At 51.5% G+C, this 27685-nt stretch overlaps 2 protein-coding genes across 3 annotated transcripts in view; one reads left to right on the forward strand and one right to left on the reverse strand.

Annotated features, from left to right (window-relative positions):
• PEAR1 (platelet endothelial aggregation receptor 1) overlaps nucleotides 1-123 on the forward strand; it is a gene marked incomplete at its 3' end in the record, with an annotated part of 24815 nt that extends 24692 nt beyond the window's left edge. Inside the window, exon 20 of the mRNA XM_081840759.1 lies at nucleotides 40-123. Within this exon, the coding sequence (XP_081696885.1) occupies nucleotides 40-123 (84 nt within the window). The remainder of the gene's footprint in view (nucleotides 1-39) is intronic.
• INSRR (insulin receptor related receptor) lies at nucleotides 7-27316 on the reverse strand. Of its 2 annotated transcripts, none has more exons than XM_081840858.1 (18): nucleotides 26878-27316; nucleotides 18815-19375; nucleotides 14914-15229; nucleotides 12433-12575; nucleotides 10314-10458; nucleotides 10020-10234; nucleotides 9137-9263; nucleotides 8376-8614; nucleotides 7758-7925; nucleotides 7478-7667; nucleotides 6769-6810; nucleotides 5892-6193; nucleotides 4974-5110; nucleotides 4126-4291; nucleotides 2053-2161; nucleotides 1645-1715; nucleotides 952-1181; nucleotides 7-428 (listed from the first exon to the last, which is right to left on the reverse strand). In XM_081840858.1, exons 1-18 carry the CDS (start codon nucleotides 27113-27115, stop codon nucleotides 153-155), a joined length of 3675 nt encoding a protein of 1224 aa, XP_081696984.1. In that variant the 5' UTR covers nucleotides 27116-27316; the 3' UTR covers nucleotides 7-152. The 2 variants fall into 2 exon arrangements, with proteins under 2 accessions (XP_081696984.1, XP_081696983.1); XM_081840857.1 differs by having other exon boundaries at nucleotides 2053-2164; nucleotides 26878-27314.
• Nucleotides 27317-27685: the final 369 nt, after the last annotated feature.

Genomic DNA, 27685 nt, shown 5'->3' on the forward strand with positions numbered 1-27685 from the left:
GCGCTCAGTCTGTCTCCATACTTTGGTTTTGTCTTCCAGCTACTATTCGAAGCTGGCAAAAGCTGGCAGGCAAGGAGACCCCAGACTGGACGCCACCCTCCAAGATGGGAAAGGAGTTTATGAACTCCCTCAGTGCCCTGGGCAATGGAACTTCAGCTTCCCATAGCGTAATGTGGGCAATCCCCACCCTCTGGCTTTGGACTGTATTGGCGACATGTTGCTCTGCTGCAAACAGGTGCAACTGCTTCTCCACCCAAGCAGGCTGCTTTGCTTGAGCCCTGGAGGAAAGCCTGGGGGAGGCTCTGCACGTCACTCACCTCAGCTTCCGGCCTGAGGGAACGGAGGTAGCTTTTCAGGTCCCCCCTCGTCATCAGCTCCATGATGACCAAGGCAGGCTGGCCCTGGGAGACTACGCCAAGAAGACGGACCTGAGAGCCAGCAGAGATAAAAGAGGCCAGCTGGCATGTAGAGGACGCTCTCAAAGTGCTCAGCGCGCACACAGGAGGGGGGTCCAGTAACCCTAACGCCACCCCCACAGAGTAGGCCAGTATTGGCATTCCCACACTGCGGAGTCGAATGGGGCAGGATGACGACCTGGCAGATCACCTCCAACCCTCTAGCAGAGCAAGACAGGGGCAACGACTTTCCCTCTTTGCATTGCTGCAGCTGGTCATCCAAACACCAACTTTGGCACACCCCACGTCATCCAACCACATGGAAGCTGAAATCTAGCCTGTTCCTCTCTGGGAATCCAGGCAGGGATGCCCTGAGGTATTTTGCAGCAGACGCTGCCCACCAACCCACAGATCAAGTTGCATAATCCCCAAGGCTGATCAAGTTATTTTGGCACCCGAGGCAGAATGTCCCAGGAGAACAAAGCACAACAATAGCAGCTCTGGTACCATATGCTGCTTTTCCTCAGCTGTCCAAGGGGAGGGCCGGCCCACTTACCACGTGGTGGCACCTGAAGGCTTTCATGACCGAGGCCTCATTCAGGAACTCGATGCGCTCCCGCGTGGTGGCCAGCTCGTTGACCGTCTTCAGGGCCACCCTGGTCTTCTCTCCCTCCTGCTCAATGTCCTTGGCAAGCCCTTCGTAGACCATCCCAAAGGAGCCCTGGCCCAGCTCCCGCAGCACTGTTATCTTCTCCCGCGGCACCTCCCACTCGTCCGGGACGTACACTAGGCAAGGAGAGGCACCAAAGGAAAAGCACAAAGCACTCAGTGTGGGGCACACCCATATGCCCCCTGGAGGCAAGGCTGGGGGGCCTGGAAGGTGGTGGAGTGGCAAGGCCAAGGGTAGAACCAGGTGGGGAGTCCTCCTGCACAAGCCCTGCTGCAACACTGAGCGGGGGGGGGGGCACAGCTGCTGCTTCCCCAACCTGCTGCCCTCTAAAAGAACTGGACCAAAACTCCCATCCGTCCCAGCGTGGTCAGGGATGATGATGATGCAAGCCGGGAGTCCAGGAAAACCTAGAGAGCCCCCGGCTAGGGACAGGGGAGGCTTAGGGGATCATCATCAGCAGCAGCATCAGTCAGTTCCATAGCAATGCTCCACCTTTGCCCTCACAGACAGAGGGTGCCCCTGTGAAAATGGTGTCCTGCCCGCCTCTGCCTCTGCCTTTGAAAGGGGAGCCGTACTCACTGTTTGAGGTGCTGAAGTATTCAGGGTTGACTGAGGCGTACAGCGTGCCACTGGGGTATCCCTCTGTGCTTCTGGGAGGGAGAGACAAAGGGCTCAAGGTCCTTTGCATGGCAGGGACCACAGTGGCGGTGAGTTCCCCTCCCCCTTAGGACCCTCCTGTGGGATTTTGGTCCAACATCATTGCTGACCTGGTCCATGTCAAGTTAAATCAACACTTCTCTGCCAGTAGAAAGTGTGAGCCAACCCTTCCCCAGAAAAGGTTCTGGAAGGGACACACACTGACCATCAGCCAGGCTGGCTCTTGGGGGATGGAGACCCATAACATCTGGAGGGCCACACATTCTCCACTCCGTGTTGCGGGGGGGGGGGACCTCTAACAGCACCAGTGTCCTGCCGGTTCCATATTACCTTTTCTTGTTGTATAAGAAAACAAAGACGGCCAGGCAAGTGATCCCCACCATCAAGACAACGGGCATCAGCGTCAGGAGCACATAGAAGTTTCCGGGTTCCTCTTCCTCTACTTGTAAGGGGGTTCATGAAGGAAGTAAGTTTTTGGGGGGGGCAGAGAAAGAAACATGTAATTATTACATAACTATTTAACATTGATCAAACAACTTGCCCCAACTGGGTTTGTTTGTGTGTTTTTAATATCCTAAGGGGGAATCCTGGGCCATTTCAGGCTCTTAGAAATGACATGTACACAACACACACACACACACACACACACACACACACACACACACACCCCACTCAACGGCTGCTCTGAATTCCATTTGCTGGTCTGGGGCAATATTTTGTCTGCTTTCCTAACATTTGGCACCACATGATAAAAAGGATTCTAAATTTATTCACTAAATGACCACAGCATTTTGGTACAACTGCTGGCCATCATTTGGGCTCCCTAATTAAGTGGATGGGACATGCTAAGCCTCTGAGGAATAGAAATATTGTCCCCATAAACATCCTCCCTTCTGCGCTCCTAGAGGTAGAGAGACCACATCACTTTCTGCACAATGGCAGCCTTGATTACTGGAGACATAAAGCAGTTGCTTGCTTTTCCATCTATTAATCTCTAGACGCTTGGACTGGAGTATATTGTTTTGGGAGGGGGGTGTTAAAGGGGGTTGTTACTGATTTTTAAATCTTTATTTTAGATTTTATTATGATTTATGTGGAAATTGTCCAATTTGGCTGTGTATGTTTTAATGTTTTATTTATTGTTGGTGATTATTTCTGTAATACTATATTTTTTCATGTTGTATGCCACCTCGAGCATGGTTTGAACTATGGAAAGCCAGCATACAAATAAAATGATGTATTATTGTGAGTTTGTGGGAGCCAGACTACTCTAATCCCTGGATCTAGCAAGTGTTAAAATCTTAATAATAGTAATAATAATAATTTATTATTTATACCCCGCTCATCTGGCTGGGTTTCCCCAGCCACTCTGGGCAGCTCCCATAATAATAATAATAATAATAATAATAATAATAATAATAAAGCAATAAAAGATCAAACATTGAAAACTTCCCTAAACAGGGCTGCCTTCAGATGTCTTCTAAAAGTTGGATAATTGTTTATTATGGGAGGGTGTTCCACAGGGTGGGAGCCATCACCAAGAAGGCCCTCTGCCTGGTTCCCTGTAATCTTCTCGCAGGGAGGGAACTGCCAGAAGGCCCTTGGCTCTGGACCTCAGTGTCTTGCTGAGTGATGGGGGTGGAGACGCTCCTTCAGGGATACTGGGCCGAGGCCATGTGGGGCTTTCAAGGTCAGCACCAACACTTTGAACTGTGCTCGGAAACGTACTGGGAGCCAATGTAGGTCTTTCAGGATTGGTGTTTTATGGTCCCAGCAGCCACTCCCAGTCACCAGTCTAGCTGCAGTTTCCGGGTCACTCTACGTAGCCCCACATAGAGTGCCAGGCTAGGTTCCTGGGTGATGCTCACTTTTGGGGCTGATTAGTCTCCTTTTGTCACCAAGGCCCACAAAGCCACCATCTATTTATGGAAGGGGGTGAGGACTGGACTACAGCTCCTACCAGGTTTCCAGGCAGCTGGTCCTGCTGTCTCCTGGGGCTGGAGCCCAGGAACAGCAGCAGGTTCCCCTCCCCTGTTTTTATTCATCCAAGCAGCTGTGTGCTTCTCCTCTTTGCCCCAAAGGGATCTCTTTCACCATTAGCCCCCAAGGTTGCCCTGAAAGTGGCCTAAAGGAAAAAAATTTTTCTGGAGTTCCCCAGAACACCCCACCTGCCAGCATCTGGGGCCACATTTTCATGAGAAGTTAAACCAGAGATACAAACTGTTCCAGGCGTCCTTGCTTGCCCTGCCTCCCGCTGCCCCCCCCCCCGACATCATCACAGGGTTTCTCCATTGTGTCACCAGATGAACCTCCCTGAACTGCCAGGGTTGCTTAGTCAAAGTCAACCATTCTCTTCCTTCTCTCATCCGCTTGCCTTGCCCATGCTCAGCCTCCACCACCTACCCGGCCCCAGGATGTAAAACTTGATCAGTCCGGTCCATGAGCCGTTCCCTGACAGTGAAGTGGCCCGGACCTTGGCAGAGTAATTTCCAGGCTGGAGGAGGTCGAGGAGGTAGCCCCCGTTCCGAGTGTAGCGGTGGCGAGAGACGCACACAACCGAGGTGACTTTCTGCAGGAAAGGAAGAAGGAAACCGAGGAGGAGACAGGCGTGAGTGGTGCCTCAGGGCAGTGGCGTAGCGTGGGGGGTGCAGGGGGAGGCTGGCCGCACCGGGCGCAACATCTGGGGGGGGCGTGCTCGCACTCGAGTGCTAAAATCCACGGGTTAGGGGGCGCAAATTACTTGCCCTGCCCCGGGTGCTGACAACCCACGCTACGCCACTGCCTCAGGGGCCTGTGGATCACTCTTTACAGTAGGCCTGTAGGTGGGGAAGTTTGAAACCCCAGGCTTGTGGCTGCTGGCGGGGGGGGGGGGGCAAGGATGCAGTGGCTGCAAGTGGCAGGGTCTAGTTAACCAGAGCCAGGATGCTACTGCTGCTGGATCAGGCCAAAGGGGGACCAACTACTCCAAAATCCTGCTCCTTCTCACAGCCCCGAAGGCATCTATCCCCACTGCTGGTGTTGCTGAGCACACTGCCTCTGATCCATCATGACTACTAGTAACATTAGAGAGCCTTATCCTCCATTAACAGCTCTAATCCCTCTTGGAAGTCAGTCACCATCACTACCTTGTGCGGCAGCAAATTCCTCTCTCCTGCTTGTCCTGAATCTTCAAACCTTCTGTCTCCTGCTGCTAACAAATGTTCCAGCGCCTGGCCCTGCTGCCACCACTAGGCCTCCAGCCCCTTCCTCACCTCACTCTCCCGGCTGTACTTGATCTCGTACTTGAGGATGAGCCCGTTGGGGTTCTTCGGCTCCTCCCACTTGAGGAGGACTCGGTTTTTCCCTGCTGGCTCCCAGGTCACGTTGCCAGGGATGTTGTCTGCTTGAGCTGAGCAGAGAGAGCAAAGCAAAGTGGAGTCAGGTGTGGGATTTAGTACGGCTGACGGAAGCCCATCACTCTCTCCCTTCCTTCCACCCTTTGCCCAGGCAGGGCGAGAAGGAGCACAGAGCTCTTCATAGCTCATGGGACACCTTGTGCAAAATGCTCATTCCTGGATCACATTTGCATCATTCCCAGAGCCGGACCACCCATGAGGCAGACTACGGCAACCGCCTCAGGTGGCAGAATCCAAAGTGTGACTCCACAAACAAGCCCCTGCCACCGTCACCACCAGAGAAGCGGTTGCAGCAGCTTCCAAGTTCCAATGAGAGCCCTGTGCAACATTCCTGAGACCCCAGAAAGTGAGATGGAGTGCCTTGCTGAATGAAGTCTTGGGAAGCTGGCGTGTGGCCTCTGCGTAATCTCGTCAGAACCTGGAAGCCACAGCCCCACAACTCCAGTAATCGAGGCATCAGCAGGGGCAGCAAAGGGGGGGGGGCAGATGCACTGGGCGGCATCTTCCCATTTCACTGCAGGTGACGAATTGAGACAGGCCGCCCCGATCATTCCAGTAGGGAAGAGCCAGTTGATTCAGACGATGGACTGCACAGGCTACTTACCAGCTAGCGATGGGGACGGGAGTTGTACAAAGAGGCAGGACCAGGGCTGGCCTTACCATGAGGCAAAGCAGGGCAGACAGGCATAAAGGGGCAGCTGAGCTCTCTGCTCCTGCCTGGGGCTGATGCCCCCCCCCCCATGTGGCTTGCTGGGGGTGCTCTCTGGCACTTACGTTCCGGCATGGTTCTGGCAAAGACAAAGGTGGCAGCGCTGCAGCCCACAGTCTGCGCAGCGTGGTTGCAGGCATGGATGTCAATGCGATACTCAGTAAAATGGCGCAGGTGAGAGATGGCCGTCCGATCCCGGACCACTTTATCCTCAAAGATGCGGAAATCCTTCTCAGTTTTGGAGCTGCTGGACCCTGTGCGGTTTGGGGTCACTCCATTCCCCAGGACCTCTGGGGACGATGTGTTGGCAAAGGCATGGCCAGTAAGAGGGGTTACGGCAAAGGTGTCCCTGCGCCTCTTTGGGATCCTGTCACAGCAAAGGAAGCAGAGCAGTGAGGCCTTGGGGCAGAGTGTGGGGTAGGGCAGGCCTGTCTGCTGGGAGATGCTGTTTACCCTACACCTCAAGGTAGACGACGAGTGCCATGCCCAGCCCTTAGTCCATAGAGGACAAACCAGACACAGTCGGGTTAGGGTCCAAACTCAGTCCAGCCCCCAAACGTACTACAATAGAAAGCTGGACAGGAGTTTCCACAGTCCTTCTGCCTGTGATACTGATTTCCCCAGGATCCCTCCAACAGTTCAGAGTGTGGGGATGTTGCCTGGGGCTTGGTAGGCAAGGGCAGGCAATAGGAAGAAGGGAAACTTCTGGTCCTGCAGGGGTGGGGGAGAGGGGAAGAGAGCCCCTTTTCTTCCTAAAAGGGGTCCATTCTCTGCAGCCCAATATTGCAACCTGATAGTCTGCACTGTCTGTGCATTTTGAGAGAGCCTCCAGATGGTGGGACAAACTTGAGGCATCCCTTTAAAGAAATGTTTCTAGTCCTCAGGAAAAGCCTGAAATGTGTGAACATTCCTTTTCATTTTCAGCTACACTTTGCAGCTTACCTGTAAGAGATCTTGTTGATGGAAGTGACTTTCCAGGGGGGTCTGAAAAAGGACAAAGAAGGTGAAAATCTCTGCTTACTACCCCCTGGCTCCAGCCTTCTCCTCTGCCTCTGGTGAATATTTCAGCTGATGAGAGCACAGCCACAGGAGTGGGAGCAGGTGAGAGTTGGTGGCCCAAAACATCCAGGTTGGAGAAGGCTGAGGTTGCATGTCACTGGGGAGGGGACTCCCCACCCCCCATCTCTGCCTCAGACTATATTGGAGAGCTGCTGTTGCTGCCAGTCAGAGTAGACATTACCAGGAGAGATAGGTAAAACCACCCTAACCTAGAATAAGTCAACTTATGCCTGTCTTTTCAAACTTTTTCAGACTAGCCCTGCAGGACACTTGTGGAAATAAGGCTCGGGAATCTCCAGAGCCCCAGTTTGGGGGGGGGGGAGTTTGCTGGGCTTGCAAACTGTTGACAGTGCCATTTCTGCCTAACATTTTCAGGCTCAAGATGCCTGCTCTGCAGTTGGGGAAGGAGCGTTGGGAGTCAGTGGAAGGTTTGGAGTGCCAAGACGGCAGAGAGAACCACCACCAGTTCTGATAGGTTCTCCCGCCAGCTGACCATTGCTGCTGTCAGCCCTGACTTCCGCCCGCCCACCCACCCATGGAATCACAATCCCAAACCCCACAGCCTGGCCTGCACAGCTCTAGCCCCAGTCACCTGGGGATAATGATGGAATTATGCAGGAAGTTTTCAAACTTCTTCTGGAAAGAGACGGTTTCATCCCTCAAGGGGGTTTGCCCCACAGGGCTTTGACACGGGCAGCACTGCTGCTCCTCTCCATCCTCCTGGCCTTCGCCATCGTCTGTGTCAAAGCGAGTGTCTGCGCTGCTGGTGGGCAGGCGGAGGCCTGGCAGGGCGAGAGGAGAGAGGGTGTGAGCAAAGGCCCTTTGGGGGCCGCGCAAGGTCCATGCGCCATGGAGCAGGCCAGCCACCTCACCTTTGTGGCAATAGTCATTGACAAACAGCTCAGAGTCCTCAGCCAGCTGCTGCCACAAGACCAAGTAGTAGGTGATGTTGCCATTGGGCTGGCTGGGTGGCTTCCAGCGGACAATGAGGTGGGACGAGGAGTTGGACATGGAGATGACGTCCCGGGGAACTGTTGGAGCTGGACATCGACAGGAGGGCAGACAGTGTAATTGAAAGAGAGAGAAAAAGAGAGGGAGAGAGAGAACCAATATACAGAGCCAGGGTGTTGTGGCAGCTAGAGTGTCAGACTACAACCTGAGAGAGACCAGGGTTCAAGTCCCCATTCAGCTATGAAGCTTTCTGGGTGGCCCTGGGCCAGTCACTGCATCTCTCAGTCTAACCTAATCTCAGCCATCTTTAAAGTTTTGAGGTGGCTGCAGTGCCGCCCTCCATCTCATGCTAGGCCTCTTCTGCCTCCACAGAAGGGAGAGCTCCTTTCAAGGTCCCTCTGCTGCAGGCCCAGAACCCCCACGGCATCCCAGCAACTCTACTCAGAGCCCGGTCCCCGTCCAAGGAGCAGCTCTGGCACCCAGGGGTGGATGACACTGGTCCCAGGCTCCTGCTCCTCCCGCCCGCCTGCCCGCCTTACCTGCAGGCATGGTACGGATGTAAACCACCTCGCTCTGAGCCCCGTAGTTGCGCCTCTCCTCGGCGGTGGTGAGGGTGATGGCGCGCACAAAGATGGCATACTGGGTCCAGGGCTTGAGGCTCTGAAGCACCACCCCCGGCTCCTGCTCGTTGTTCAGGGGCGGCTCCACATCCACCACGTTCCAGCTGTTTGCACCGCAGGCATCCTGCCCAATGTATTCCGTCACGTTCTGGAAGGGTCTGGGGGATGAGGCACCCAAGGGACGGTCAGGCCTGCAGGAGCAGCCGGGAGGGAAGGCAGCTTGGCTCCCCTCCTGCCACCTCCACTGGCTCTCCAACTGCCGGGCACTTGGCAGACCAAGAAGGATGAGCAAAGAGATCCGTTTTGGCTTCTCACTTTCCCCACCTTCAGTTCAGTTCTCCACATTTCCACATCAGTTTGTGGATATATATTTTTAAAAAGGTTCTCCTAATACACACATTCTTGCAAAGCAAGGTTCCCAAGATAAGGCATTTCCTTTGGACTTTTCAATAATATATTTATTTTTATGCACACTGCACCCTCCTAGCCTGTGCTTTTCAGAACACATTCAAGTTTCACTGCAAACTGGGTCTTGGCTTGCATACGGTTCCAGAAGGGGCGGATTTGGTATCTTTCCCTTCAGGTGTGCTGGGTGTCCCCTGCAGCAGCAGCAGCAGCAGCAGAAAAGAGCAAATCCCCCCCCCTGCCCCCCACACACCTGAGGCTCCCCAAGGACTTACGATTCCTTGTAATAGATGATGAAGCTCAGGCGGTCGTGGTACTCTGGGGGCCGGTAGCGCTCCCACTTGAGGAAGATGCGATCTGACTCAGTGGTGTTGGACACAAAGCGCAGGATTTGGGTCTTGCCTGAAATGGGGGGGGGGGTTAAAACCTGGAAGGAGTCTTGAAAACTGGCAGGGGCGAGGAGTGGGGGAGGAACACAAGTGGCTTCAGGGAGCAACAGTGGAACTGGCAAAGAGCTGGAAAATTTCATGGGCAAAGGTCAAAATGTCTCTTTCATTTCTAGCTGTGCAAATGACAAAAATCCCAAACCCTGTTTTCACTGAAAATGTTCTGGGAGAAAAGACCTGGAATAAAAGTTGGTCGGGGGGAGGGGTTGGGATGACAGCTGCTGCTGCTATTGGGGTTGCAGGTTTCGACTGCGGCACCCTAAAGATTTAACAGTTTGAATGTCTCTTGCCTTTTTGATGCAGCAGATGAACAGGGCTGCTGCCCCTCTGAAATGGGAGACAGACCAATGAATGAAAAAGCCGGGCTCCATGAGCTCTGGTAGTGGCCAGTTTTAAGCAGTGAAGCCAAAAGGACCAACCAACCACAAGTCCAGCCTTTCTCCAACTTGGTCCCCCCCCCCCGCCAGATGTTGCTAGACTCAAATTCACCTCATCATCTCCCCTTGGCTGTAATGGCTGTTGGAGCGACTGGGGGACAAGAGGAACAACAGCTGGGGGCACCAGTTTGGGAAGGCACCCCAACTTCCTTGTGGGGCAACCCCCCTCTCCATCTCCGATTGCCACTGCTACCCTCATTTCTGCCTACGAGGTGCCCACCAGGGTCCCTCGATGCTGTGCGCCCCCAAGCCCTCTGCCCCCCAGAGCAACTCACAGGAGGCTCGGTCGCCATTGGTCCGGGGATTGATCTCTGCTTTGTTTTGTCTGCCCTTTGTCCCTGTGATCTCCTCCATGCGGTAAATCTCTGACAGGCAGAGCCTGGGGTTGAAGGCAAAGTACATCTTGCCGACGGGGATGGAGAGGCTGTGGTGGCTCCAGTCCCAGAGCTGCTGGAGGTTCTGGTTGTCCAGCACGTAGAGCGTGTAGTTCCTGGAGGCAAAACGGAGTCAGGTGTTTTACAGCCTGCCCTGCCGGGGGGGGGGGAGCCGTGCCCTTGCCCATGACTCACCCGTCCACCATGGAGTCCCCTCGGATGAGCTTGAGGTTCTTGAAGAAGGACAAAGAGATGAGGGCAAAGGAGTGCTTGATCTTCAGGAAGCCTGTGATGGTCTCAATCAGGCCGAGGCTGCCCTGCAGGGCGGAGGCCAGGTTATCTGTAGGAAGGGAGAAGCAGCTTTTAGGCTTTTTGCATGTTTGAAATGATTGCCTGGTGCTGTGCTGTGTTCTTTCTTCAAGCACTTTATGCTTTTCAACACACATTTCTTTTACTCTTTTAAAAACCTGTCCCAAGAAAGGGGAGGTGGCTTCCTAACTGGCATGATTAATAATAATAATAACAATAACAACAACAACAATAATAATATGTTTATTTTCAATGTACAACCTGTATACAATGAAATTAACCGAGCCTCCCCCCCAAAAACACTCATCTCATTGCACTCTGTGCTTGTTGCACAACACACCAACCCCGAAAGTCAGTTGCACTATATTATTTCCATTCAGCAGCCTAACAGCCCACGGATAGAAACTGTTTTTTAGCCTGTTGGCATGACTGATTATATTTTATCTCCTGCCCGAGGGTAGAAGATTAAAGAGGTGCTGGCCGGGGTGTGAATCGTCCCTGAGAATTTTTTTCTTTTTTTTTTAAATGATATTTATTACTTTTAAGGCTTACAAAAAAAAAGAAAGAAAAAGAAAAAAGAAACAAAAGAAACAATACAATATAGACAATACAAAACACAACCTTAACATCTAAACACCATAAACTATACAAAACAAAACAAAAACAATTTAACACAAATCATACCTTTACCATAGTCTATCTTTCATTCCCTTGTTTTGTTGACCTCCTCTCACCTCCCTCCTTGTATTCCACTTCTATACGTTATCTCAGCAAATCCTTTATCTTAAAATATTTTTAATCTTATTCCCCATTAAATCTAATATACCTATTTACACTTAACCCCTTAAAACATTTCCACTAAGGCCAAAAAAAAATCCATTCCAAGATTTTTCTATCCCTCATTAAATTTTACAAAATTTCCCTATATAGACTTTAAATTTTCCAATCTTCTTCACCATCTCCTCTTCCTGGTCTTGGCCTCTGCCAGTCCTTTCCATCAATTCCATATAGTCCATCAACCTGGAGATCTTATGTCCGAAGCTCTTAACTCATCTCCACATCCCTTCCGCCAATCTTCTTCATATTCTTTAATTCTAGAGAGCAGATCTCAGGGAGCAAGTTCCTCCGATCGGAGGAGCTCTGCCATTGCCGGAGGCGCCAGCCCCGGAAGTCCTGAGAATTTTTTTCACTCTCCTAAGGCAACGATCCCTTGCGATGTCATCTAGCGGGCCCATGATATCATGTACTGTGTTCACCACCCTCTGTGAAGACTTTCTGTCCGTGGCTGTCAAGCCAACGTACCACACTGTGATACAATATGAGAGGACACTTTCTATTGTGGACCAGTAGAAGGAGGTCATCAATTGTTGTTTAACATTGTTCTTTCGCAAGACCCTGAGGAAGTGGAGTCTCTGTTGGGCCTTCCTAACCACCTGAGTTACATTGCTTTTCCAAGTGAGGTCTTCACTAAGGTAAACTCCCAGAAATTTAAAGGAAGAGACTCTCTCCACACAACCCTCCAATATACAACGGGGCAGGTTCCCCTCTCTTCCTCCGAAAGTCCAACACCATCTCCTTTGTCTTGCTAATATTTAGGTGTAAGTTATTCTCTAGGCACCATGTAGATACTTTTTGAACCCCCCCCCCCGTATGCTGATTCATCCCCACCTGTAATTAGACCGATTATGGTAGTATCATCTGAAAACTTAATAATTACAGTGGATGGATCAGATGAAATACAGTCATATGTATACAACGAGTACAGGAAGGGACTCAGCACACATCCCTGTGGGGTGCCAGTGCTGAGCTTCGGGGTCCTTAAAAGGTCCTTCAGCTGCAAAGGAAAAGAATATAGATTCCCCCCCCCCCGAGTTAAATCTGAGGAAATCTGAATGCATGGCAGGCTCACCCCTCAAGTCGTCCCTCTAAAGATTCAGTCCCTCAGTGGGCAGAGGCCAGACCTCCCTCCCTGGAGCGCCCAGCACCCTGGGGCACAGCCACTCACCTCCCCGGCGGATGTTCAGGATGAGGTTGCCCTCGATGAGGGTGCAGCCAGCCAGGTCCCTGGCTGCCCTTGTGGAGTCAATGGTCTTGGTGCCCACTTTGCATTCCTTTGGGCAAAGCCCCTCACACTTGTGGCAGAAGATGCTGAAAGAAGGGGGTTGGGGGAGAGACCTGGGGATGACGCACCCACAATGCAGGGAGAGGCTTCTCTCCATCCCCCACCCCTCAGAAGCACCTTCCCCCAAAGAATCTCTCAGCCCCCTTAGCAAACCGCAGTTCCTGTTACTATTTGTAATGTAATTTCATTGGAAGTGCATTTCACAAAGACGAAATGGTAATGGGGAAAGGAGGTGGCAGTTGGCAACTGGCAGTTGGGAGTTGGCGGGTTCCCTCTGAGAGTTCTGTCTTGGCTGGGAAGGTGAGGAGGGAGGGGACTTCTGGCAGACACTGTCTGCAGGAGTCTGCAAATAATACTTGTGGTTCAACTGTAGCCAACCTGTCAAGTAAAAAGATTTATCTTCAGCTATCTGCATAAGGCATATATTTTTTTATCACAAATAGCTAACAGTTCCCAGGATTTCTTTGACAGACATGAATGTCTTTTAAATGGATAGCAGGGCAGCAACAGCAACCACAAAGAACCAACTTTGGGTTCATGTTCACACACTTTCATTCTCTCACACAGTATCAGCCAGGCACAGTATCTCACACAGCAGGCAGGATCAGGGCAGGACCCAGACGGTGCACATTTCCTATCCCTGGCCATGTGAGTTTGTGTGTGACCTGTACTTGTTCTTAGGATGAATGGATGGGAAATGAGATTCTGATCCAACATTAGGAAGAACTTTCTGATGACAGGAGCTCTTTGAAAGTGGAACGGGCTCCCTCAGAAGCTGGTGGACTCTGCTTCAGTGGAAGTAGTCAGACACACACTCTGGACTTTGATGTCAGTTTCGAAAACCTGAAAGAGCTACTGGATGTGATCCTGTGGTCAGATATACTAAATGAGAAGGGAGTCCAAGTAAGATGGGAGTTTCTAAAAGGAGAAATATTGAGGCCCCCAAGGAAACCAGTGTGGCTGCATAAGGAGCTTTCAGATTAGCTGAGAGTTAAGAAAGGCATGTATGCAAAATGGAAGAAAGGGGAAATCACAAAGGGAGAGTATACATGTGAAGACAACAGTTGCAGGGAGAAGGTCACAGGCTGGCTAAAGCTCAGAATGAGCTCAGGCTTGCAAGAGAGGTTGAAAATAATTTTAAAAGGTTTCTTTGGCTATGTCCGAAGTAAGAGGAAGAACAAGCAAGTGGTAAATGTGGGTTGAATGAGGAAACTGTCAGGTGGATTTTTAGCTAGTTGATTGACCGAACCCAAAGAGTACTCATTAATGGTTTGTCATCATCCTGGAAAAAAGTGACAAGTAGGGTGCTGCAGGGTTCTGTCCTGGGGCCGTTGTTGTTTAACATCTTTATAAATGACTTGGTTGAAGGAATTGAGGGGAAGCTCATCAAATTTGCAGATGACACCAAACTGGGAGGGGTAGCTAGTGCCACAGAAGACAGAATCAGAATTCAAAATGACCTGAACAGATTGGAGAACTGGGTGCAAGCTAAAGACAATAGGGACAAATGTCAGATTCTGCACTTAGGCAAGAAGAACCAGATACACAAATATAGGATGGGGAACCCCTGGCTTACCAGCAGTAGATGCGAAAAGGATCTAGCGGTCTTGGTACCCCTAGCTTCACATGACTCAACAGTGTGATGCAGCAGCAAAAACAGCTAATGCTGTTCTAGGCTGCATCAACAGAAGTCTAGTGTCCAGATCAAGGGAAGTAATAATATCACTCTATTCTGCCTTGGTCAGACCACACTTGGAATACTGTGTTTAGTTCTTGGCACCACAATTTAGGAAAGATGTCGACAAGCTGGAAGGTGTGCAGAGGAGGGCAACCAAGAGGAACAAGAGTCTTTGAGGAACGGTTGAAGGAGCTGGGTAGGTTTATCCTGGAAAAGAGGAGACTGAGAGGAGACAGGAGAGCCATCTTCAAATACCTCAAGGGCTGTCACCTGGAGGAGGAAGCATGCTTGTTTTCTCCCACTCTGGAGGTTAGAACTCAAACCAATGGCTTCAAGTTGAAAGAAAAGAGATTCCAACTAAATATTTGGAAAAACTTTCTGACATTAAGAGCTGTTCAGCAGTGCAAAAGACTCCCACGAGAGTGATGGACTCTCCTTCCCTGGAGGTTTTTAAACAGAGGTCGGATGGCCATCTGTCCTGGATGCTCCAGCTGAGATTCCTGCATTGCGGGGGGGGGGGTTGGACTAGATGACTCTTGGGGTCCCTTCTGATTCTACAGTTCTATGATTCTGTGAAAACTGGGGCAAAAGTGTTTTAAGTGACCTGATCAGTCCAACACTTGGCAGAACACAAATGAGCTCTCAGGCCCTTGAAAAGTGTGGGACGGGCCAGCTGGCCCCCTCACCTGCTCTCGTTCCTCTTGTACCCCGAGGGGCACTCCGAGAGGCACTGCCTCTGGTGGATGACAAACTTGGAGGAGTCGCGGGGGTTCTCCGACACCTTGCGCAGGCTGGCGCAGTGCTCCGCGGTCACGCAGCGCCACCCCTCGTACTCGTAGGTCAGCTCCGGGCAGGAGCTCAGGCAGTGCCCGTTGAAGTAGAAGTGGCGGCAGGCGGTGCAGGCATGGCTGTCTCCTGGGCGGCGGCAGCTCCCCAGACACTCCCGGTGGCAGCACTCGGAGGAGCTGGTGCAGGCAGCACCCCCCGCTTTGCAGGGACAGACTGCAAGGGAGAGAAGGGGGCGGAAGCTGGAGTGGGAGGCAAGAGCAGCACTGGGAGAGCTGCCCCTCAGCTTCTCATTTCCCCCCCAGTCTTCATTTTAGCTCCCCTTATTCCACACACACCCATGTCTGCAGATTTTTAAAAAGATCCACATGAAAATCACAGGTGCATTTTTGCGCACATTTCACCCAATATATGTATTTTTGTACACAATTTTGCTTGTATGCCTCTTTGCAAACAATTCCCCCCTTAGCCAGTTCATTTTTTGTATATTTCCACTAATACACACATTTTTGTGTGTATATTTCACTAATACAGTAGACCCGCAATTTATGTGCAGTTAACTTGTGTGCATTCAAAAAAATTTGAAAAGGGAGCAGAAAGACGCGACATTGCACCCAATGTGTTTTGACTATACATGATCTTTGCTATCTCTAATGTAACCTCTGTGTGAGTTGCAAGTCTACTGCAATGGAGGAGTGAGAATTTCGAAAAGCAAGCTGAGTTTTATGGGTATTGGTTTAGTTGAGAGCCTAGCCCTGGCCCAGTGTCCATATGACTGACTTCCATTCTCTTTTATGCTTTGTTTTAGTAATATTCTATTATGCCACCTTGGAAAAACATTTCTAATTTGAAAGGTGCCCTAGAAGTTGGGGCCGGCCCACCCATGAGACAAGGAGAGGTGAATGCCTCAGGCGGCAGGATGCACAAGGGCAGCAGAACACAATGTAGTGCTTTATCTCCTGCCTTGTTTCTGATGTCATCAGCATATAAACTAATAGTAAACTCCACCCTGTCTTAACACTTTTTAGTATTTCAAATCCTAAACCTTCAGCTAACAGCTCTGTGGAAACAGCAAACAGCAAGGCAGGAGCAGGCAAACTCGCCAAGCATAATTTAAGTTAGTTGCCTCCATTTACTGGCACATAGACATTTGGGTTTGTATGGATCATCCTAATTCATACCACAGATTGACCTCCCAATCTGTACCAGTCTGTTAATGAGTTAATGAATCAGAGGAGCCCTCCTGGCCCGGGCACAAAGGCCTCTTTCACCCTCTCCGCTGCCCTAGAGATGGTCCAGTCCAGGTGGTGCTGGACAGTGATGCAGAAGGGGAAATCTCAGCTGCAACTCTTGAAACACCACACATCTACCCAGCAGTCCTGAGAGGCACAGCTGGCCGCCTCACCCAGCAAGACAAGAGGAGGCCAAAGGCCCGTCCAAGAGGGAGAGCGCAAGGCAGCTGGAGGAGGCACTTGCATGCGCACGATAACAATCTGCCTGTTTGCAGTGTATATTTCATTAGCAGCTCTCTTGTTGACAGCAAACAAGCCCAGGAGACTCACATACTTTTATGAGAGTTTCACAACGGTGAGACAGGGCTGCAGCTGATGGGGGGAGGTCTCCCCCAAAGGACAACGCAAAGGAGACCAGGAGGGCATGGAGGGCTGATTCTAAAGAAGTAGCTCTTCTCAGGTCACTTACTAGATACTACACTGGCCTAAGCTTGCTGCCTTTCCAAAGACAAGTTTATCCCACACAGAATAGATTCCACAGATCAGCTGGGGTACTGCTCTGCCACTTGGCAGCCCAGAGCATTTCTCTAAGGAATCCTGAAGGAGCCTGAAAGGGTCCAAAAACTCGCCAAGGTGATGCTGGGAACGCTGGACCAGCAGCAGAGAAAGAGCCTGTGGGGTCAGACCAAAGGGGGCCCTTTCAGTGCAGCACCCTGTTCTCACAGCGGCCACCCAGGGGCCTTTGGGGAGCCCACAAGCAGAACCTGAAAGCAACAGCAACCCCCCCCCCGACTCCCAGTGACTGGTATTATTCAGAGGCACACGGTTTCCAGAATACCCATCATGGTTGAAGCCTAAGGCCAAGCTAGGAGTCATCACAGGGCCTTTTCAGTGGCTGCTCCCAGATTCTGCAATTCCCTCCATGGAGAAGCCACACTGGCTCCCTCTTTGCTGTCCTTCCACCGGCAGGCAAAGACTTTCCTTTTCAACCGTGCTTTTGGGAACAGACTGCTTTTAATGAAATGGCTGGGGCCATGTTGTTGTGTTGTAATTATTTCCACAGGTGACAATTGTTTGGGGAGTGTCCAACTGATGCACCATCACCAATGTGCAGATCCTTTTGGAACTGGAAGAGGGCACAATGGGGGGCAGGACGGGGCATGCAGAAACATGCTCTGCCAACGCATGCAGGGGCCGGGAACAAAACCCTCGTGCGAAATGGTTGCCACCTGTATGTTTCAAACAGATTTTATATACGTAAATAGTTTTAATTCTATCCATGTTTTTTAAAAAAATATTGTTGCTTTTGATTGTTTTTATCTGTAAACTGCCTTGAGCCCCATTAGGGGGAAAGGTGGGGTATAAACAAATGTGCCGTCGTCATCATTTCTTCCTGTGGGAAATGAACAGAACTGGGGATCTGTCCTTCTGCGGTGGCATTTTTTAAAAACCAGGCGCTAGAGGGCAGGCGAGAAATGCAAGCACCCAGCAGGGAAACTAATGACATCACCAGAGTGCCTAACTTGCTCACCTCATGCCTCCAATTTTGGAGAGCTCCTAAAAATAGGCCACAAAGGAATTAAAAAGTAAAGCACCTGTTTCCTAATAATAGTTACTCTGTGTAAACACAGGAAAGAACAAAGTTTATTGGGTCCTTGTTTTGAGGAGACTTATGCAGAAGCTCCCAGGCCGGATCATACTAGACACACCTGTGTGTCTCCAGGCAAATAGCCAGCCAGGCTCCCAAGATAGCCGTGCCGGCAGAATGAGCCATTAGCCCAGCCAGGGAGGAAAATCAGTGTGTAAGGAGAGAGGGAAGGGGGCCCTCCCAGCTCAGGCAGCGGCAGCCTGAAAGGAAGGGGTTAAAAGGACACGGGCATGGCTTTTGTAGAGCCTGGCTGCAGCTGGATCAGGCCCAAAGGGGCTCATCTAGCTCGGCATTCTGTCCCACAGGGGTCAAGCAGATCATAAGAACATCAGAAGAGCCTGCTGGATCCGGCCAAGGGCTCCTCTAGCCCAGCATCCTGTTCTCACAGGGGCCAAACATTTTCCTGTGGGAAGGCAGCATGCAGGACCCGAGTGCAAGAGCCCTCTGCCCTTCTGTGGTTTCCAGCACCTGATATTCAGAAGAGCAGAGGCATCATGGCAAGAAGGCATCGGCAGCCATCTCATTTGAGAGGGACAGCAGGACCTGTGCTCTCAAAACCAGCATTATTCACAGCAGCCATTGACCACCTTGTCCGCCATGAATTTGTCTAATCCCCTCTTAAAGCCACAGCAACCTCACCCCACCGTGCCTTGTTTGGTCCTGATTCTCCATGCCCTCGGCAACAGCTAGTTATATGATAACTGTTGGATTTGTGGCTGATGGACTATAAATAAATTATATTTGGGTTCAGATTAACTGTTGTTTATGCTCTTCTCGTGCCAAGGAACTCTTTCTGAAGCACAATGGGAATCAAGTGACCCATAAAGCCCTTCTGCTCCCTTGCGAAGCTCAGCCATTCACAAGCCCCTCGCAAGGCCACTGCAGGCACCACACACCCAGGGTGGACCTGGGTCAACCCACCTTTCTGGCAGTTGCTGGAGGTCCAGCAGCGATACTCCAGCTGCCCCTTGAGGCTGGTCTGGGTCTGGACGCAGGGCTTCTCCACGTCCAGGATGCCCGGGCACACGTCAGCACACTCCTCCGCGGGCTTGTTGTGCAAGATGATGTTTTGCTCCAGGGCGTGGGGGGTCTGCATCAGTCCCCAGTCGATGGTGGAGATGTGGCAGAGCTCCTGGTTGCGCTCAATGCGCACAGAGCCATTCAGGATGTTGGTCAGGCTGTGCAGGCCGATGTCACGCAGGTGCGGCATTTCAAAGATGACCAGGGCGTAGTTGAAGAAAAGACTGGTCCCCCGGATGACCGACAGGTTGGGAAAGAGGTCGCGCAAGCTCTCCAGCCCATAGACGCGGAAGAGCAGGAGGTACTCCGTGATCATGACCAGGCGGGGGAAGCTGAAGGGGTGGAAATCCTCGCTGCTGGTGGTGAACAAGAGGAGGATCTGCAGGTTGCCCTCGATGATGGTGCAGTTCTCCAGATTCCGCAGCTGGGAGACATCGACGCGGATATCCATGCTCTCGCAGACTGGAGAAATGGGGAATGGCAGGGAAAGAAAATGAGTCACCAGGACATGAAGAACAGCTCATGCTCTTCACCTCCCGCACTGTTCCAGCACACAGGACTCTCTTCAGACTGCAGCATTTGACCCACACAAACACCCCTCAGGCTCCAGACTCATGGGGTTGGAAGGGAGCCCCCTGCAATGCATGAATCTCAACATTCTTGCACCACCTGTTTGTGTGAATGGCCCAGGAGGAGAGGCTGCTCTTTCCAACCTCCTCAGAGGGCCTCTGCCTGACACAGGGAGCCTCTGTCTGTCTGAACAGCCAGAAGAAGACAGGATGGACAGAGCTCTCAAATTTGCTTTCCCATTTTCCCAATCTTACATTCAGCTCACCCCATTTCCACAACAGTTCTTAAGCCCTCGTGAAAACCCGCCAGCACTTTATTTATTTAGAAAAGTATTTATATGCTGCCAACTCAGCTGGCCACAACAGGGGGCAGATGAAATGTATATCTCACCATTAAAAAGCAGGACAAAACAATCATTAAAAGCACCGTACTAAACTCTCCTAGTTTCCCCCGATGCTGCATTTTATGTTATTTTCACTAATACATAACAGCTTATGCACTCTTTCTCCTAACATATTGTTCTAGGTTTGTGGGTGCCAAACCCCTCTAATCCTTGGATCCAGCAAGTGTTAAAGCTAAGCCAGGCAAGCTCCCTGTTGAAGTGACTGACTGGGTGATGGGCCATTAAGAGACCAAAGGAAAGGGGGCTCTGCGCCAGACAATAAGTGGGTGGGGGCCCTACTTCAACTCTCAGATAGCTAGAAGGACAAAGCCTGAGTTTTACAGCAGAGTTTGCTTTGGTGTGAGCTAGAAGTAAAGGAGCAAGGAAAGGCTCAGAAAGCAGCGTTTGATTTCTGATGGGATCCAAGGCTGTGACTGTGGGAGGAGAAGAAGAAGCAAGACCTTGGGGGGCTGGGAGGCTGGGAGCCCCTCCTGTGTGGGCTCAGTTTGTATATAGGTGTAAATAAACCACATATCATAAAGACACCGCAGTCTCCGGTGTGCCTCATTCCAAAGGGAAACACAAACTCTGGGAAAGCGTCCAAAACCCCTGGGATCTCTCAGCACTCAGAGAGTGGGGTGGCCTGAAACTAGACAGTGCAGTATGCGCTTTTGAAAACAGAACAGGAATTACAAGGAAAAAAGACGGCAAAGACGCCACATTGCTCCTCTCCCCACACCCTCCCCCAGGGAGAGGCCCAAGACCCCTGCTGGGACAGATGCCCCATTTTCAACACCCGTCTTGTTGCTCCTGATGGAAGACAAAACCCTCCTCCCAGACCCTGAAGCAGCTTGGCTTATGGATCCATTAGTCGTATTTCTCTTGCCACAGTGGCCAAGCAGGACACATTGAACAGAAAAGTAAAACAATACTATAGTAAAACAACAACAACAACCCTACAAGAAGCTTTAAAATAAGCTTTATCCCACGTGTCCTCTGAACTGCTTTGCTCGGCAGAATTGGCACCGCTACAGGGGCCACGCAGTAGACGTTTTGTTTTGTTTTGTTTGTTTTTTTTAATAAAATAGGCCTTGGGCCGGATCCGGCAGCAGCAGCAGCAGCAGCAGCAATCAGGCTCCCTGGTGTTGGGCAAGAGGCTGGTCCCAGTCTCTCCCCAGAGAAAGGCAGATAAGGAAGGAAGAGAGGAAGGGCACTACAGAAGGAGGCCTGGCATCAGCCCAGCTCTAATCTCTGTCCCCGGATGCCAGTATTTACTTGGAGGTGGGGGCAGGCCCTCAGAGGTCATTTTCATTACCTCCTCCTGGGCAACGTGAACAGCAAGGCAAAGAGACACAGCTGCCTGCTTCCCACCAGTGGTAAATTTCATCATGGCAGCTGCCACAGCCATGCCCAGAAGGAGACTCCAAGAGCTTGTGTTGATCCACTTTACTGAAAAACTGGCCCCTGGGTTTGTTACCTCCTCCTCCCTCCCCAGCCACTTTCCTTTGGTGTCATGGCTTTTAAGATGGTAGAGAACTGCAAGCTGCTCTGGGCCCTTCTGGGGCTGGAAAGTGGGATTTAAAAAATATTTAAATGGGATATCACCGTATATACTCTCTTCCCCTCCAACAGCAGCTGTATGCAGTTTGTTAGCATCAGCCCACAGCTGCAGGCTAAAGTCAGGCCCCAGAGTCAGCAATAAAACACCTGGTGTGAGTGAAGTTGACTCTTTATTCAAAGAAACCGAAACAGTGCAGGCCTAGAGATCACAGCAACTCTTCCCCGTAGACCTTGCCCCAATGCGGCCGTTGGGAGGACTGCCCACCGCTCTGCAAGGCTCCTTCCACAAATTAAACCAGGGACCTTCTGCATGCAAAGCCTGGACTCTGCACCACCAACCACAGCCGCCCACTAAAAATAAAGCAAGGTGACACTCCTCAAAGTTTCCATTTAAGTAGAAACATAAAATGTTGCTTTTTACCTAGATCTATTTGCTTAACATTGTCTGCACTGACCGGCAGCTGCTCCATGGGGTTTCAGAAACAGGAGGCATTCCCAGACCATCCTGAAAACGCCAGGAATTGAACCTGGTGCCTCCTGTGTGCAGATCATGCGCTCTGCTGCCAAGCATTTGAACGGGTGGCTCTTTGCACTCTCCCTGAAAAAGCTCCCCAGTTGCTTTGCTGTCCAGACGACTGCGAGTGGCTGGAAAATGAATGGTCCTGAAAGGGGCTTCCTGGCTTCCTGGCGACGGGGCTGCAGCTTCGCAAGTGCTCAGCTTCCATCTTTCACAAAAGGAGAATCTGGCACCTGCCCAAACTTGCTGCTTCCTTTCTCCGGCTAATGGTGTGTTTGTGGTACATGGACAAAGGCAAGCAGCCTTACAATGCTCAGCAAAGGCACAAGAGGAGCAGCCCAGAGAGATGTGGAGGAGAAGGCGCTGCGCTCAGGCATCATGTCCAGGGGGGAAAGCCCTGTTTGATCACCTGTTTAAACAGTTCCGTTTCTGTTCCGGAAGGTCTGAATAGCCACGGGTAATATTTGCTCACAGTATTTTGATATCTCAGTGTTTGCTAAGTATGACAAAACACTCACTGGGGGTGGGGGCTGTGAGGAGAAGCGGGGAGGGATCCTCCAGCTTTGCTTGTCAAAATGGCAAGGGAAGGGTGGTGCTTGGGGGGTGAGGGGCCATTTTGAAAGAGCGACCTGCCCACCTGGCACACACGGGGGCTTGAGGCGCTCTTGGCCCTGAACTGGAGCAAGTCAGCAAGGCCTCGGGCCTGGCTGCAAATCGTCTGCCCCAGGTGGTAGTGGGGGGGGGGTCAGAGGATGCTGCCCCGTCCCCAATAGGCACCACCAGTGCTATTTTTCTAGAAAAAAGAGGTGCTGGAACTCACCATGCGCCCCTCTCTTCTTCTCTTAGAATGGCAAATGGCGCCCACCTGAGAGGTGCCAGAACAGAGTTCCGGCTGACAAAAAGCCCTGGTCACCCCCCCCCTTCGTGTAAAAGGCTTCCCCAGGAACGTGCAGAAATAGACAACCTGCTCAGAAGTCCGTCCCCCCCTGGCCGCAAAGGGCAGCAAAGGAGACCCTGTCTTGGCGTGGCTCTGCTGCTGCTGCCGCTGCCCATGCTCCTCTCTCATGGGGTGTGTATGTGAAACCTGAAGCCAAATTATCACCTCCAGAGCAACGTTTCAGTCCAAACTGACATTTACTATAAACACCGGGGCTAAATTCTGTAAACGCAAACTTCAAACCCCAAACACTCCACCTGGCAACAAGAGAGGATCAGCCTGGTGCTCTCAGGAGGCACAAGGGAAGGGGAGCGAAGGGGGGGTCCAGCTCCCCTCAGAGACCACCAGGCACCAGCCGGGACTCTGGCTTGCCCAGGGAGCTGGGAGAAAGACGGCTGGACAAGGCAAGCTCATGCCTAGAACAGAGGCACTCGGCTGGCACAGTGGACTAGAAGCCGCAATCACCTCTCTTCAGATGTGGGTTTTTGTGAGTGACAGGAGCTCAGCAGTGGAACAGCTGCTTGGCATGCAGAAGGTCCCAGGTCCGATTCTCTCTGGCATTGCCAGGCAGAGCTGGGAGAGGACCCTGAGTGTGAAGCCCTGGAAAGCCACGGCCACAAAGCGTAGACAGTACTGAACCAGGCAGACCAATGGTCAGACTGGGAAGAAGGCAGCCTTCTCCCTATGCAGGGCTGCCTGTGATCTGATAAAGACTATCATGGCACTGATTGACCAGCTACCGAGAGTCCACAGCTTTGTCCTCCCAACACCTCAGCACCAGCCACCTCCCTCTGCCTAATGGTAGGGCAAGGTTTGCAGCCAGCTTTCTCAGCTAAACACCACCATCCCAGTGGGCTGGTGGGGACGGGGTGGGGGCTTCTCGTTAGCTAAAATTGTAGTGCTTCGGGCATGAGCTTTCCAAGGCAAAACTAGCACCATGTTAACAAAGGGAGGCCACCTGGGCAGCCTGGCGGGCAGATGCTGGCTGGACTCCAAGGCGATCCTCCTGGCAAGCTGGCCCCATTAGGGCGAGGGTCAGCCTCTTCCATGTCTCCATTCCTGCCTTTCCCACCTGGAGTTAGCTGGAAGCTGCCCCCCACCAACCCACAAAGACTCATCTCTGGTCTAGGGCTCCCCTGTTGCTGCCTCGAGAGTTGCCACCCAGGCCTCCTGTGACTCCCCTCCCTGCAGTCCTTTATGCCCCTGGAATCCAGCAAAGGGGCACAAGGAAGCGCCTTCTCCCCACCAAAGGCTCTCTCAGGCAGCAGGATCTAGGGACAGAGGAAGCTGCCTTGCAACACGTCGGACCCAATGCCAGATGTACATATAAGCTAAACAAGCTATAGCTTAGGGGCCCACTCTCTTGTGGGACCCCCAAAAATTTAAAGGGAAAAAATGGATGTACATTTCCAAAATATAAAATAAAACTTACATACAGGAACAGTGTTTTGTGTTGTGTAGGCTCCTATGATGTAAGTAATGGGCCCCGCCTGCTCCCTAAAATATCACTGGTTTGCTCATTTCTATATATTGGGTGCCTACATTCTGCATGTGCAAATGGCTTTAGATACCTATTAGGTCCATAAGTTACCATATAGCATACATTCAACACAAAAAACAGCAACAATTTGTTGTTGACAAAGGACAGCTGGACATATAAAGGGCCCCATTACCTTCAGGAGCTTAGGGCTTCATCAAACCTCAATCCAGCCCTGGTCAGATCACTGGGGCCCATTTAGTACAGCAATACCTACCCTGGCCAGCAGCAGCTCCCCAAGGTTTCAGGCAGGGAGTCTTTAACTTGTGAACACCCAATGAAACTGGTTATTGGAAAATTCAGGTTTGACAAAACGAAGGACTTCTTTGCACAGAGCGCAGTTAAACCACAGAACTCTCTCCAACAAGAGGAAGTTATGGCCAACAGCTGTAAAAGAGGATTAGGCATACAGTGGTACCTCGGGTTAAGTACTTAATTCGTTCCGGAGGTCCGTTCTTAACCTGAAACTGTTCTTAACCTGAAGCACCACTTTAGCTAATGGGGCCTCCTGCTGCTGCTGTGCCGCCGGAGCACAATTTCAGTTCTCATCCTGAAGCAAAGTTCTTAACCCGAGGTACCATTTCTGGGTTAGCGGAGTCTGTAACCTGAAGCGTCTGTAACCTGAAGTGTCTGTAACCCGAGGTACCACTGTATTCAGGGAGGCTAGGCATGATGGCTGTGTGCTGCCTTCATTGCCAGAGGGAGCAATTGCCTTTGAATAATACCAATTTCTGGGCAACACAAGTGGGAAGAGGGGCTTGGGTTGACCTCATTATACCCCAGTCGACTCAAGCAAGGCTGGGAAGAGCAGGGTAAGTTTCCAGTTTGCAGCTCTGTGAAACTTGACGGTCCTGGGGGGCTTAAGAGCCACACAGCCTGGTTTCTGCCATTCTGCTCACAGCAGCAATGCCCGCTGGCTCTGCTGCTGGGGGTCTTGTTAAATCCCCACAACTGCTGTTTTCCAGGGAGTCCTGCTGCCACTTACTAGCACCAGACCATCTCTTCCTCCAACCTTTTGCTCCTGACTCAATGGGCTGGCGGTTGAGGGGTGGTTTCCCCTCTTATGTGGGGCAAATTCTTCCCTCAGTTGAGCCAAGCACAACCTGCTTTGCAACAACCTCTGTGTTTTGGTTCTGCTCTGTTTGCCGACAGAGAAAGTTACTTTTGTGTGGTGCCTGGCCTATAAATCCGGCCAGTTTACACAAGATACTTGGGTCCCTGTTCCCTCACACACCTGCTGTCCTCACTTTATCCATAACAGCACAGGTAGGTAGACTCCAGGGGTTGTAGTCCAACCACAGCTGGAGACCCAAGTTAGAGAAATATTGTGTGACTGGGTTGCCAAAGTCTGGCATAAGTGCCCTTGTGGATTACAGCCCGCTCACATCTGACAAAGTAAACTGTTGTCCATGAAAGCCTAGGCCATGGTAAATACGTTAAGTCTCTAAGGTGCCCAAAGTTTTTCATTCATTGATTCATTCATTCATTCACCCTTTCTTCCCAAGGAGCCCAGGGCAGCAAGCAACAAGCAAACAGTTTATTGTTTTAAATAGATTTTTTAGATGTGCTAAAACAATTCCAGTATAGATGCAGACTTTTTATTGAATTTCCCCAGAGGAAAAAAATAAATACTTATGCTCAGCGAAGACCAATAAAGTAATTCTCCCTTCTAGCAGCTAACATACATGATAAACACATCAGTAAATGAGACTCTCCCTTGGCCAAATCATCTATTTAAAAACAAAACACGCAGAAATATGAACACACTCAAGACAACATGAGTCAAACATTTTCTTCCTCTCTTAAATCTTATCCAGAGAGCCAGTTTCACCACCAGCTGGGGGCTTCGTAGCTGCTCTCGTGTGTTTTTTGCGGAGTTTTAATTCTAGCTGCAATTAGTTTATCAGTCAAGAGTTTTCCTGCCTTACATCATTCTTAATAAGCGGATCAGGACAACTGATGGGTTAAATACCAGGAGCTCTTGCCCAGTGAGATCCTTTATTACAATAATTAAGACACTCCAAAGGGAAGCTCTTTCCCCCCTCAGACAAGCCCCTCAAATGTGGAACCCAGTCAGCCCGGGGGGGGGGGCTCTCAGCACCCCCAGCATCACCCAGCTGCCCATAATAGACATTCTGAGAACAACAACCCCCGGCCACCCGGCCTTTATCTGCCATAGTCCTGCATGAAGTGCACGGTGGGTGTTTGTTTCTCTCGGCCAACTATTGAGCGAGGAATTGGAGATCTCCAAACTCTGCTCTGGGCCACTTTGCAGGGCGCTTGGTGAGGTGAGCAAGTCGAAGGCTTCTTCCTACCTGGGCTGACGCTTTGGGGAGCGGGGGGGGGGGAGAGTTGAGTCTGCAGCAAAGCACCACCTGGGCACCACTACCCCGCCCCCCGCCAAGCCCTTCTGCACCCCCCGGCAACCCAGCAGCTGCCCAGCTCAGGAGGAGGCACTTACTTTCTGCTGCAGCGGGTTCAGGCGGAGCCAGCCAGAAGAGGCAAAGGATGAGCAGGGCTTCCTTGGCCGGCCAGAAGGCGAGAGCGGGGCTCCCTCCTTTCACCTTCCGCTCCATGGTCCATGAACAACCCAGTTCTGGAGGGCAAAGGAGGAGAGGAGGGGGCAACACGGGGGGGGGAGGTGGAAACGTTGGCTGGGCTCCACTCTCAATCACAAGAGGCCGGGGTTTCTCTTTCATGGGGGGAGGTAGAGAGCCCCCCTCTCACCACAGAGGGTCAGGTCCACAGCAAAGGGGTGAGCAGCAGCCCCTGGGCTCTGGCTGGTCCCTCCCGGGGGCGGCAGCGGCTGCTCTCCATCCTACAGCCCAGAAGCATCTGGCCCCCCTGGGACTCCGGCACCTGGGCACCGGGAAAGGAGGGAGAGTGGAAACATCCCCGCCAGGGAGCTCAGGGGCGGAGCCAGTCTGTCTTTCTTGCACAGGCAACACAGGACCTTTTGCACACAAGCACGGCTTGCCCGTTGTGGTTGTGTGTGGCGGGGGGGGGGGGGGGAGAAGCAGCCCGCCTCTTGCTCGAGGGCTGGAGAGCCAGAACTGGGCCAGTTCCAACAGTTTGTTTTCGGTTGTTACTTCAAAATATTTAGCCTGACAACTGGAGCAAGATGAGGTTGGACGGAGGAACTGGCTTCCCTTTCTTGTTTGGGAAATAAGGAAAGGAGTGAGGAGCAGCCGCTGGAGGGAGAGAAAGTGGGGGGCAATCCGGAGGGGTGGGGGGCAGGGTAAGCACCTCAGGGCAGGAACGGGGTGCAG

Source organism: Podarcis erhardii (assembly GCF_964252035.2).
Source record: "Podarcis erhardii genome assembly, chromosome: 15".
In the NCBI taxonomy this organism is placed as follows: domain Eukaryota; kingdom Metazoa; phylum Chordata; class Lepidosauria; order Squamata; family Lacertidae; genus Podarcis; species Podarcis erhardii.